General features: G+C 42.2%; 1 protein-coding gene across 1 annotated transcript in view; it reads left to right on the plus strand.

Moving 5' to 3' along the window:
* Positions 1 to 11080, plus strand: part of STEAP1 (six transmembrane epithelial antigen of the prostate 1) — a 16204-nt gene extending 5124 nt beyond the window's left edge. The window contains exons 2-5 of the mRNA XM_015423505.1: positions 4199 to 4298; positions 6595 to 7107; positions 9838 to 10002; positions 10788 to 11080. Coding sequence (XP_015278991.1) covers positions 4236 to 4298; positions 6595 to 7107; positions 9838 to 10002; positions 10788 to 11045 — 999 coding nt within the window. The 5' untranslated portion in view covers positions 4199 to 4235 and the 3' untranslated portion in view covers positions 11046 to 11080. The remainder of the gene's footprint in view (positions 1 to 4198; positions 4299 to 6594; positions 7108 to 9837; positions 10003 to 10787) is intronic.
* Positions 11081 to 12906: the final 1826 nt, after the last annotated feature.

The raw sequence follows: 12906 nt of genomic DNA on the forward strand, positions 1-12906 counted from the left end.
GCTCTGCCGGGTGACTGCTTCTGCACTTGTCCCGGGGCTGCCGCCGCCGATGGTGTCCCCTGGGTAATAGCTGCCAGTCCTGTCGTGCACCTCTATGTCCCCAGATCCCAACCAGGTGGGGGACCTCGCTGTAGATGGGGCCCAGGTTTGGGGCTGCTAGGGCCATGCTGGCTGTCCCCCATGTATCGGGGCGGGTGACCCTGAGCCTGGACAGCTTATAAGTGGAAGTTGCGAAAATGCACTACCACCATGGTGGCAGCAGCAAGTCATTTCAGATTGGACAGGAATAGTGTCCACACGGTTGGTGCCCTCAGACCACTCACTGCTCCCACCATCCTCACCCTTCCCCTTTTTTGTATAGCATCTGTGCAAAGCACACACAGGACAGAAAGTGCACTGGGGGGCTGAGACTCAGCAACCCCCTTTCACCTCCCAGGTGAGCTTCACTGCACTGCTCAGCTGGAAGGAGGAGCACTTTAAAGTAACAAAGGTGCAGAGTTTAGCAGTCATGTAGAAGCTCCCATTACATTCCAGGGGCTTCCTGCATTTCATGTGAAAATCCTCACGTGGTAGCAACCTTTAACCAAATCCTGTCCTTATATATAAAAGCATTATCACATGGCAACATTCTATGCATGCCAAAATCAGTTGGCTCTGTGATATGTCAATCACAAAGTGTCTCTATCCACTGGCTGCGTTGCCTGAGTTCTCTCCCACACACTGCAGCCTAGGCCACTCTTCTCTGATTGGGCTAGCGTTTCAAGGTCATTTGCATATGGAAGCTGATTGGACTTCACTCCATTCTGCACCTCAAACTCCCCCCCCCCATTTGTATATGCAACCTGGTGTATTCTGAGGTAAAATATGTCCTCACCCACAATACATCACTTCCCCTTCAAAAGAAACAAACCCAATAACACAACTATGCCACACCGCAAAAAAGACAGATCATACCACAAGCAGAATACCACAAGACAAAAAATTATAGGAAAAGGTGCCAGCTGTCACCCACAGATATGTACCTAAGAGCGCTTCAGAGGATGGTGTGCAGGTCCCAGGTTCATGTTATAAAAGCTGCTTGGGGGATTATGGACCATTCACAGACTTTCTACCTTAACATACCTCACAGGGTTGTCGTGCAGATCTTACAGGGGTGAGGAGAATGATATCAGTTCCTTTGGTTCTAACTGTAGGGAAGTCTGAGGAGGAGGAAGAGGGGGACCTCAGACAGATACAATGCCATAAACCCCACCCTCCAAACAAGCTGTTGCCAATCTCCAGGTGACAGCTGGAGAGCTCTTAAAGCTCTGGTGCTAATTCAAAGTGCTGGGGATGTGTTGCGGTCTGGCAGGGGACGCTGTGAGTGTAGAAAATGAATGTGGACAGAGTAGTGTTTTGGAAAATATTTAGAAATTGTCCATTTACCATGGGGCACCCATCCAGAGCCACTGGCATATTCTCACTCTACTGGCATCAAAACCAATTTAAGGCAAAATAGAGATATGGAGACTTTCCCATCCTCCTTTGCATCAATCTGTCTTTGTTGGCAACCCTAGGCCTGTCAGCACTCTCAGGGTGATTTCATGCCTCCTGACTGGCATTACTTCATTAGCTCTGGCTGCTTGCTCCTGTTCAGCAGAAGCCTCCCTATGGAAGCTGCCTGAGTAATTTTGGACCAGCCACAGACTTTCTGCCTAACCTACCTTGCATGGTTGCTGCACAGATCACAAAGCGGAAGAGGAAAATGAAGTAACTAACGAGAAAGACAGAACTTTGCCTAGGAGGAGGATGCTGAGAGGGGAGGAGATATAGTTGCCAACTTTAGGTATGGAAATTCCTGGAGATTTGAGGGGTGGAGCCTGGACAGGGTGAGGTTTCAGGAGGGGTGGGACCTCAGACAGGTACAGTGCCATAGACTCCACCCTCCAAACCAGCCATTTCCTCCTGGGGAACCACTCTTGCCAATCTCCAGGGGATAGCTGGAGATCACTCAGAATTACAACTGCTCTTCAGATGGCAGAGATCAGTTCCCCTGAAGAAAACGGTAAGATCTGTGTCATTATACCCTGCTGAGGTCACCACAGCAAATTGACACTGAGTGCCAAAGACCAGGGCACCCACCCAGAGCCTCTTTCTAGAGCTCGTTGTATGTATTTCCACAACAGGCCTTATTCCTAGTAAATAAATAAATATTTTTTTAATTAGGGGATTTTCTGATTTGGTGGCAATCTGATCATGTGAATATTTATTGAGAAATAAGCTCCACTTATTCCGTTGTATTTATACCCATCAGTTTGCACACCATTTACAACCCTGAGGTAAACTTTGGTTCATTCTGTTCTAGGCTGGGTCTACAAGAAATGCTGATTTGATTGAATCATTTAAGAGAGATGACAGTCGTTATATATTAGTTACATAACATTCCATTTCCATTCAATCATTAAAAGGCCTCATTTCCTGGGGAGGAAATCTCAGGTTTTCATTTACAGAACTAAAAAACAAAAGGTGACTTTTCCTATGTCCTCCACAATTTCTCAAACCCTTTAATAATTGGTAGTTATGAAGTGGACTGGACTGTTGGCATGTTTGCTACAGAATAAGTCTCACTGAGCTGAGGCGCATGTACATGTGCTTTCTTTAGAGTACGTAAGGCTGCAGCCTTAGAAATGTTAATTCAAACAGTAATCCTAGTGTCTAATAAAAGCCCTTCTTGTCTTATCTTTCTTGCCATTCTGTTAATTGCTTGACTCTTTTCCTGTTTATTCCCTGGTCTTTATCTTTCCATCTCTGTCATTTGGAAACGTTTGTAAGCCTCTAGGCAGTGCCATGTGGCTTCTGTGAAACTGCAGATGCCAAAATAAATATTGAGGAGTCTGAACCATCGGCTTTAATATGTTCACTTTTGGCATCTCTGTCTAGATCGACACCCCTGAGACTAGGTGAAGCAACTGCTTCCATTGAATGCTGGAACTGTATTTTTAGCTGCCCTGTAAATATTTGCTGGGATCTGTGTTTTCAAGTAGCGTGGCCAGAAAACTACAGCTTAACTTCTGTCAGTAAAAAAAAACAAGGAGCCCTTTTAAAGGGTCTTTATTTATAATAATCATGTGCTTTTGAATCTCCGCATCCGTCTGGAGTGAGGCAAGACCATGTTTTAACAAAACGTCTGGCCATCAGTCTGCAGTTAATGCTTGCTTAAGCTCTGAAGTTACGTACAGTGGCTTATTACAAGATGTCTCTTGGGTTCTGTGATAGTTATTTGTGATATGTTGTAATCTGCATATCATCCTCATATGAAGAGGATGGATTAAAACCTTTAACTGTCCCCCTCAGTCAACATTCTGTTTCATCTCCTTCCCCCCCCCCTTCACCTCATTAAAGTGTGTTCCTTTCACTTGCTGTAGAACAGAAAAATATTTTCTTAATCCTTTTTTTACTGCTACTTTCTAATTTACAGTGTTCTGTACAGAATAAAGTAAATTTAGCAGTGCAAACTCCTTTGTTGAGCCCTATAACAAATGAGGCATGCAGGGTATTAAATCTGTGCAGAATTTTAAAAGTAGGTATTTATGAAGTATGTACATTTTGGAGTTACAATTTGGGACCGGGCAAGACCACATAGATGCCCTGAACCACAAAAACACATTTAAAAGATTGGGACAGTATTTTAAAAGTGTACAGTTCTGAATTCAAGTTAGTTTATATATTAAAAAAAAAAAGGATGGCAGAGAGTGAAAGCCAAGAAAGAATCAAGTGTGGGGCAAGTGTTCAATTCAGGATATTATAACTGTCACACTTTCTGAATTTAGGAAGGACCTCTTCTGGGAGCTACGGCTTGCTACTCTCTGCATGAGGAGTTTTCTTTTCATGAAATTCAGTACTAAACCAAATACACATTTCCATATATGCGTATTTCAAAGGCATCAGCCATATGTTGCCAGCTCTGAGTTGGAAAATATCTGGATATTTTAGAGGTGGAGCCTGGGGAGGATGGGATTGAGGGAGAGGAGGGACCTGATCAGGGTATAATGCCATAGAGTCCATCCTTCAGAGCATCAGTTTTCTTCAGGGGAACCAATCTTGGTCATTTGGAGATCAATTATAATAGTGGGAGGTCTCCAGGTACCACCTGGAGGTTGGCAACCCCATATTTATTCCAGTACAAGGAACTAAAAAGTCACCTGAAATTTTCTTGTAGAGTTGCTTTGAAGTAAGGAACGTGGTTGGCTAACAGCATGGATGGGGATGAAGATCAGAAGATGAAGCTTGAAGCAGGCCGAGAAAACTTCAACAGTTTGGTAAGAGTCATATTTTCTTAAAAGTTTACATGCACTAGTCTGGCCTTAGGCATTTTGGTGGCTGAGCAAATACATTTAAACACCACCTTTCCCCACATTCTTCCTGGGCTGGGATAGGGAATTACAGAGGGACCACCTTTACCCTTGGGGCTCCTCCTTATCTGCTTTCTCCCACTACCAGACATCCTTCTTATTGAGATTGCCACTCTTTCTTTGGGCCAGGCACCTGTCCAAGGCACAGGGGGCAAGTCTATCTAGAGGCAAAAGGGGGCTACTGGGAGTTAGAGTGTGAATAGAAGGAAGTCCAGGCTCACTGGAGAGCAGAGACTGTTGGATTAAGAAGAATAGCACAGTGGCAGGATTGACCTCTTTGGGGGGGGGGAAGCTTTTATAAAAGAGCAAGTGAGGCAGAGATAACTGAAGGAACTCTAACCATCCTCAAAGTGTAGATCAAATTAGATGCTGAGTGAACACTTGGGTCTCCATCAAATACCTAAGAAGCAACAGAAAGTAGGTGACTTGGAATTGTGAGCATGGATTTCTTTCACTTGTTCTCCTTTCCCTCAGAGGGCCTAACTACATGTTACTTTTTCCACATGTCCTCTTTCATCTCTGGCCTGAGGACTTTCAGTCAGACATTGTTGGTGAGTTTTCCTGCTGGGAATTCAGTTCCCAGATGTGCAGAAGCCCAGTTCAGATTGGGACTGCAGCATGTGGGGAAAGGAATTTGAGCCTCCCACACACATTCTTTCCTGACTTGAAATAGTCCCAAGGGGGCTCTCTTTGCCCTGTTTGGGCTACATATGTACTGATGTGATCATGTGACCTATTCTGTATGGGTGGGGTTCTTGTTAATATAGGATTGTCATGCATTTGGTTAAATTTGATGCCAGAAATGGTGGGTTACATGATAAAGGAATTCCAGTGTGCAGTCGCCCCATGCTGATGATTTAGGTTGAGTCATAAGACTTGTGTAGGAATGCTCCCCGAAATGCTGATCTGGTATAGTATAATGGTCAAGAGCATGAGCCACAAATCCTTAGTTAAGGCCTCAGTTTAGCCATAAATTCAGCCTGTTATATTGGCCAAGCTATATCTCTGTTTTTGTTTCCTTTTGCCCTTATGTATACTATGGCAATAATAAAGCTGGCCTTTCTCATAGGACTGTTGTAAAGGTTAATGAGAATGTATGAGAAGTGCTTTGAGACTTCAGAAATGCACTGTTTTAGTAAGTACTAGTAGTGATAGCATCGTTTTGTATAAATGCTTAGCTCATGGAAAAAGTGAGTGAAGATTTTGCCAAGAATTTAACCAGTTTTTCTTAATGCATGCACGCACATATACACACTTGCTCTGCGAGGGTGTGCTATTAACCCCTTCCCCGTGCCTCAAAGCTGCTGTTTGCCTATTCCAGGGAAAACACAGAGCTAATTGTGTGTGTCCCCCCCCCTGCAAAGGCAAGTTACAATTGGGAGTGGTGGCTTGCTTTAAGAAATCAGCAGAGGAAAGGTTTCCCCATCCAAGCACTGCATATTTGCTCTGAAACACTGTGACCTTTGTAAGAGCTGCCATTTTGTAACTGGCTGTACCTACAGAGTAGCCATTTTGTGACTGGCAGCTACCAAGGCTTTTGAAAAGGATCAAGTTGCTCAGAGAAACAAAAAGGATCAAGTTGCTCGGAGAAACGTAAAGGATTAAGTTCCTCAGAGAAACATAAAGTCTGCCCTCCCTTGTAGTACTTCTTTATTTGTTGATGTATCCAGACTACTCAAACTTCTAATTGTACAGGCGATAAAACTGGAATTATTATGTCTTGGTAAAAAAAACTTATCCTTCCATAAACTTTTGAGAGTCAGAGCTCCCTTCCTCCATCTGATGCTATCTGTTTTAACCTTGGTAAGCAAAGCATTGTGCTGGAAGGTCTAAAGATTCCATTCCCAGTTATCATATGCTGTTTGAATAGAATCATGTTCCCTCTCTTTTTTCAAGCTGCATATTTCTTCAGCAAGATCATGGTGAAGAAATCTTTAGAGACGGCAGCTTCATGAAATAGAAATCCAAATTGAAAATCATGATTCAATAGGGAATCTGAAACTGAACCTTAAACGTCTTCAGGTCATCCAAAAGCTTATGAGACCAGCTTTCTTAGGCTTGAAACCTTATATAATATCTGGAATGGTTTGAAACAGAATGTGCTCCATGGTTTTACAAAAGGCAACAATGGCAGGATTTACCATTACTGACAAGTACACTTAAATCCTTCTCAAGTTTATCCATTGTGTCTTCTCCTTTCCAGATTATGGATTTACAAGTTACTGGCACACCTGAAGCAGCTGCTTTCCCCCATGTACATCAAAGAATCTATATAGATGAGTTTGAATCTCCTCCCAACGAGTACTACAAACATGACCTTTTCCCTGAATGGCATTTGCCACTGAAGACAGCACTGATATTATCTTTGTCGACCTTTATCTACACTTTTCTAAGGGACATCATCCATCCTCTTGTAACTGCTCAAGAAAATGTATTTTATAAAATTCCAGTCCTGGTTATAAACAAAGTCTTACCGGTTGTTTCAATCACCCTTTTGGCTTTAGTTTATTTGCCCGGAATATTGGCTGCAGGTTTTCAGCTCCATTATGGAACCAAATACAGACACTTTCCACAGTGGTTGGATAGGTGGATGTTATCGAGAAAACAGTTTGGGCTTCTTGGCTTCTTTTTTGCCTCAATGCATGCATGCTACAGTTTGTGCTATCCGATGAGGAGATCTTACCGATACAAGCTGTTGAACTGGGCATATCAACAGGTATAACCAAACACTCTAGATTCATATTCATACTACTGTGAAATTGATGGTGCATCTACCTGTGGAATGCTGTAACTGGTTCTAGTCACCTTAATTTGTCTGTCATATTTTTGTCCCTCTGAGGCGATCATAGTGGTATACATGCTTCCCTGCTATCTCCATGTTATATTCTCAAGAACTTTGTGAGAAGCTATCCTAAGAGGATAATTTGCCCATTGAGCTTCATGGTTGAGCAGGGATTTAAACCTGGGTGCGTCTCGTTATTTCTTGTTGGACAGTCTAATATTATACCATGGTAGAAGAAGAGAAGAGGAGATTAGATTTATATCCTGCCCTTCACTCGGAGTCTCAGAGCGGCTTACAAACTCCTTTCCCTTCCCCTCCCCACAACAGACACCCTGTGAGGTAGGTGGGGCTCAGAGAGCTCTTTCCAGAACTGCCCTTTCAAGGACAGCTCTTGTCAGAACTGTGGCTTGCCCAAGGTCATCCAGCAGCTGCAAGTGGAGGAGTGGGGAATCAAACCCGGTTCTCCCAGATTAGAGTCCGCACACTTAACCACTACACCAAACTGCTGGTGTAGCTGTTGGAAAAAATATTGTAAACTTGGGGAGGTATTTTTCAAAAGTGTAACTAAAGTAGTTAAGAGACTGGGAGCTGGACCATCTTGCCCTGGAAAGGAAATCTTATTAATAGGTTGGTAATGTTTATTTGGGGGGAGAGAAAGGTGACCTGGGGGGCATGGTAGAAGCTCATAAAATGATAAACAATCTGGAGAGACTAAATAAAACAACTTATCCCTAAAAAAAATAGCCATATCACTGTTATACAAAAATGACAGCTCAAAATGAGAACTAGTGCCGGTATGAATACACATGGTTGTTTTGCTCCTACACATTTGACATTTGGCCAGCTGGGTTCTCTAAGCCAGCCCAGTGGCTACTGCAAATGCCTGCTTATAAATTATTTCCTCCAGCTAGAGGAAGCTTACAAAGTAATACTCCAACTCAGTCAATCAGTTTAACTGGGAATGCTCCCTGGCAATAGGGCATCATGGATAATGTAAATTTGATTTTTGAAAAGGCCCATCTGGCTTTTTAGGAAGAGAGCGGGGGGGGGGATCTCTGCTCTTTGGGAGAAGGGAGGGAAAACCCAATAAATCTTCTGCACCCAAATGACAGTATAAGAACATGCTGTATCCTAAAAAAAGATACAGCCTAGAACTCTCAAAAGCACTTTTGAGAATTCTAGACTTGATATTGTTGACCTGTTCAGAATGTCATTTGTTGAATTTGTAGGTTTGGAACAAACAAAAACAAAACCTTTTTTTCCCTTCAAACATTGCATAATTAACTTTTGGGGGAAATGGTTGCAAAATTTGGTAATTGTCACTAGGTTACACATAGTTTTATGTTTAAAGAATAGAAAAAGACACTGAAATGTATCAATAGCTATAGACTGACAACTAAACATGTAACTGTATAAAATATAGCTTAGATCATGCCAAAAGTAAGAGCTAATGGAACTCTGTCAGTAGAGCATGACTTTCCTGCATCCATCAGGGACAACATGAAACAGGAGTCTCAGGTCTGTAGCGGGAAGGGGGGATTGATTAAAATTACGGTACCTCCCTTCTGTCCAAATCCCTGCCTGTTTAAAGATTTCAGAGAAATTCCTGCCTTTTTAAAGGAAAGTTATACCTACTAAAATTCCCTTTCTGTTCTCTTTTGTACCTGGTTGCCCCTGTGTAACTGTTGAAATCATGATAGTTTGTTTCCTGTGTACAGGCCAATAAGGTTTTTTTGTTTTGTTTTTTTTAAAAAAGAAGTCCTGAACTGTTCTGGCAAGATGACAAAAGTTGTGAAAAATACCTGCTGATCAGCTTCATAGAGTACTGATCATTAGTACATTACTTGTTATTATAACCTGTCAAAAGTACATTCAGATGGGTAGCTGTGTTGGTCAGAAGCAGTAGAACGAAGTTTGAGTCCAGTGGCACCTTTAAGACCAACAAAGTTTTATTCGATGTATGAGGTTTTGTGTGCACGCACACTGCCTCAGATACAATGAAATGGAATTCACCAGTCCATACATATAGGCAGAGGGTGGGCAGTAATTTAGTATGCAACTTAGTGAAGTTATTTATTAGATTCAGGAATAATAAGCTTAGTTTATGGTTACCAAAGGTAGTATTAGATGGGATTTTGCTTGTTGGCAAGGCAGTTCTGCTGGGAAATCTAGTTAAAAGGGAATTAGAATAAGCCTCCTTAGGGGTCAAACTTCCCTGGAATATAATTCTGACACTCAAATCAGAAGGAAGAACAGGAGACCATGGCAAAGCAGAACCTTTTTTTTTTGCCCTTGCAGTTGTAAACAAGTTATAGAAGAATGGCATGGTCTCCCCCGCAACATGATCTGTCCTGCATACAGTTTCATGTGGGGAAACTTCAGTGTGAATTGACTTCTATGCATACCCAACCTACTGTTGTTCCTATGATAGTACTAAATGTAAAGAAAGGAAAAAAAGCATGCCTTAATCACACAATAAATTGCTGTAATTTTTACTGGTTCCTATAAGGGTTTCTCCTGCAAAGCCCATACACAGAAGACACTGAATCCCAGGTTTGGGGTGGGGTGGGGGGCATTCAGCTGTTATGAACCAGCTTTAAATATTAAATACAACTGGGTCCTTCAAGCATAATTCTGCCACTAACTGTATTATGCTCTCCACAGGTAAAGCAGAAAAAGGAAAATGCTTGGATTGAGCATGATGTTTGGAGAATGGAGATTTATGTGTCTCTAGGAATTCTGGGACTTGCTATCCTGGCTATATTGGCAGTTACATCAATTCCCTCGGTCAGTCAGTCACTGACATGGAGAGAGTTTCATTATATCCAGGTATACATAAATGACATTGTATAGCTCATTCAGGAGGGATTGTAGCCTAAAGGCAGAGCACATACCTTTGCATGCAACTAGAGACTGAAGATAGATTCAGGTGAAAAGAACAAGTGCTGGACATTCTAGAAAATCGCTGGAAGGTTGGACAATCACAAATTCCTTAATAAACCAGATTCTTCTCTCTTTCCCAAACTGAAAATAGTTGTTCATGCCAGGTGGTTACTTATATGGAAACATTCCACTGGGTAGGTGGAGCCTTCTCTGCAAGCAAATCTACTCATAAGTCCAGCTCAACAATCCTAGCTGTTTTGCTGTAGAATAGGACTGGCACAGGCCCATGTACCTTGAAATACAGCTTGGAAGGTGCAAAAGTACTGTACCAAGTTTTAGGTCTGCTGGATGCAGACTTGTGTGTCTTTGAAGTTCAGAGTTGCAGATCCTGATATTATTAATGTAGAGTTGACTGTATTTTGGCACTGGATTAAATATGCATCAACACAGAGCATTCTTCAAGAGGATTTTAATTAAACCCTTGATGTTGACTGTAGCTAGGTTTGCTAGCTTTTGAACTGACTTTTGATTTGAATAGCCATTATTATCCGTAGGAGCTAGCATGTAATAATGTATATCTCTGTCCTGTGAAAATCTTCACCATCAAGCTTCTGCTAAAGGCACAAAAGCAAGCCAGGCTTGTTTTGGGGGAAGGAGGAGTTTGGCTAGTGCCAGCAATATATATTACAATGCGTCAGAACAATCTAACTTGTCATATATTTTATTTCTAGAGCAAGATGGGATACTTAGCTCTCCTGCTGTGCACCATTCATGCACTGGTATTTGCGTGGAATAAGTGGATCGACGTGGGCCAGTTTTTATGGTATACTCCTCCTACTTTTATGATAGCCGTTCTTCTTCCAGTAGTGGTTTTGGCTTGCAAAAGTATCCTCCTTTTTCCATGCCTCAGGAAGAGGCTACAGAAGATCAGAGCTGGCTGGGATGCTAACACCACATCAAGCAAGGAACTGATGACTTCCAGACTATAGACTAATTGTGTTTGTCTTTTGCTGCCAACTTTTTCAGCCCCTAAGTTTGTAAAGAACATACCCAGGGCTGTCATCCTATACATAAATTACAGTGAGTTTATTCCATTAGACAAGAGTTTATGTCCATGACTGTATGGTTACCATCATGCTGCATAGGTGAAAAGTCAGTGTCTTTTTGCTCCTAATTAAGTCATTTTCTTTGGTTCAAGTGTTGTTTTAAGACGTTCACTCAGGTTAACAGCTGACTTGAGCAAATGTTTAGAGTGGAATGGACATGACTTGTTAAATCTCCTCTGTATCCCATGTGTAAATTTCTCATCAAAATGCCAAACGTTTTGAATTTTTAGTCCTAAAAGCTTCAAGAAAACTGTGAAATAGGCATAGTATTACTCCAACAACTTCATGTACATAAGATTTAAAAATATGTAATACAAGTTAACAGGTGTCTCTACCATGGCTTAAGACATAATTTGAGAGTTCTTCCTGGATCAGCTTGGCCATTCGTTTTAATGGTAGAAGCATACCAGCATGTGCCAATTTTTTGCACGCCAGGATCATCTCTCTCTCTGAATTCAACGGGAATTCTGTGCATGCACAAGCTCTCTATTCTGATCTGAGCCATATGTGAGGATGTTCCAATAGCACAGAAGTGTTTTTGCAGTAAACAGACATCTACCTGATACAGAAACAAAGTGCCTTACTGGATCAGATGGGGTCTATGTAGGCTTGCCGAGTCCCCCTGGGGGGCGGGGAAACCCCCGCCCCAGAGGCCCGTTCCCCGCCGCCAGCAGATCGGGCCCTGGGGGGAACCCCACCCCGACATGCACATAACCCAGAAGTGATGTGACCACGCTGGGGGCGGGGCCACAGTCATCCGAGGGAAAACTCTATGGTTTTCCCTCGGATGGTCATGGCCCCGCCCAGCGTGCCTGGCGTCATCACGTCACTTCCGGGTGACGTGCGTGCGCTTTGCGTGCGCACGCACTACAGCCGCCAGCCGGGAGTCCCCTGCTGCGGCAAGAAAACAACTTGGCAACCCTAGGTCCATGTAATCCAACATTGTTTTCAATAGTAATCTGCCAGTTTTCTCTGAACACTGACAAGCAGAACACGAAAGTGACAGACACCTTCCGTTTGGCCCCAGCAACTGGTAATCAGAACATACTGCCTCAGTACATGGAGATAACATTTAGCTAATATGACAAATAGCTGTTGAAAGAGAGCCCCCCCCCTCAAAAGGCATTTAAGCTGATAGAGTGTTATGTGCTAGTGAATTTTATGACACACTTCCTTTGCCATTCCTGAACCTAATGGCAATCAACTTCATTGGGTGACTCCACATTGTGATATTGTACAGGATAGCCAGGGGAGACATGATTAATCCTGTCAATGTATTCCTGTTAGTCCAACAAATATCAAATATTGCAGAAAAGCTCTGAGCAGCAATTTTTATTGCAGTTTTCAGTTATGTTTTGAGGCTAGAGGGCTTGAGTAACCAAATTTATGTTTGAGTTTGGAGAAATATCCTCAGTTTTCTTTTTTAAAACTGGTTCAGTTTTACATTTCATAGAAGTATGTTTATAAAGGATTGTAGTTATAGATTTACTACTGTAAATAAGAATTGAAATACAGTTTTATACTTGTAGAAAGCACTTGCTGACACTTACTGTTTTTAAAATAAAACACTTTATTTGCATGTTTCAAATTATGCTCCAGAAGTTTAAAAAAAAAATATAAAAGTGTTTCAGGAAAAGAATTGTATTGGGAAAACTTACATTTATGGCATAGAAGACTGAATAGCTAACTATTTTCCGCTTGCTTAACAGTGCTACTTGTTCCGGAATACTCTGGTCAGGCCTGA

This window comes from Gekko japonicus, unplaced genomic scaffold (assembly GCF_001447785.1).
Source record: "Gekko japonicus isolate JY-2015 unplaced genomic scaffold, Gekko_japonicus_V1.1 scaffold2757, whole genome shotgun sequence".
In the NCBI taxonomy this organism is placed as follows: Eukaryota; Metazoa; Chordata; class Lepidosauria; order Squamata; family Gekkonidae; genus Gekko; species Gekko japonicus.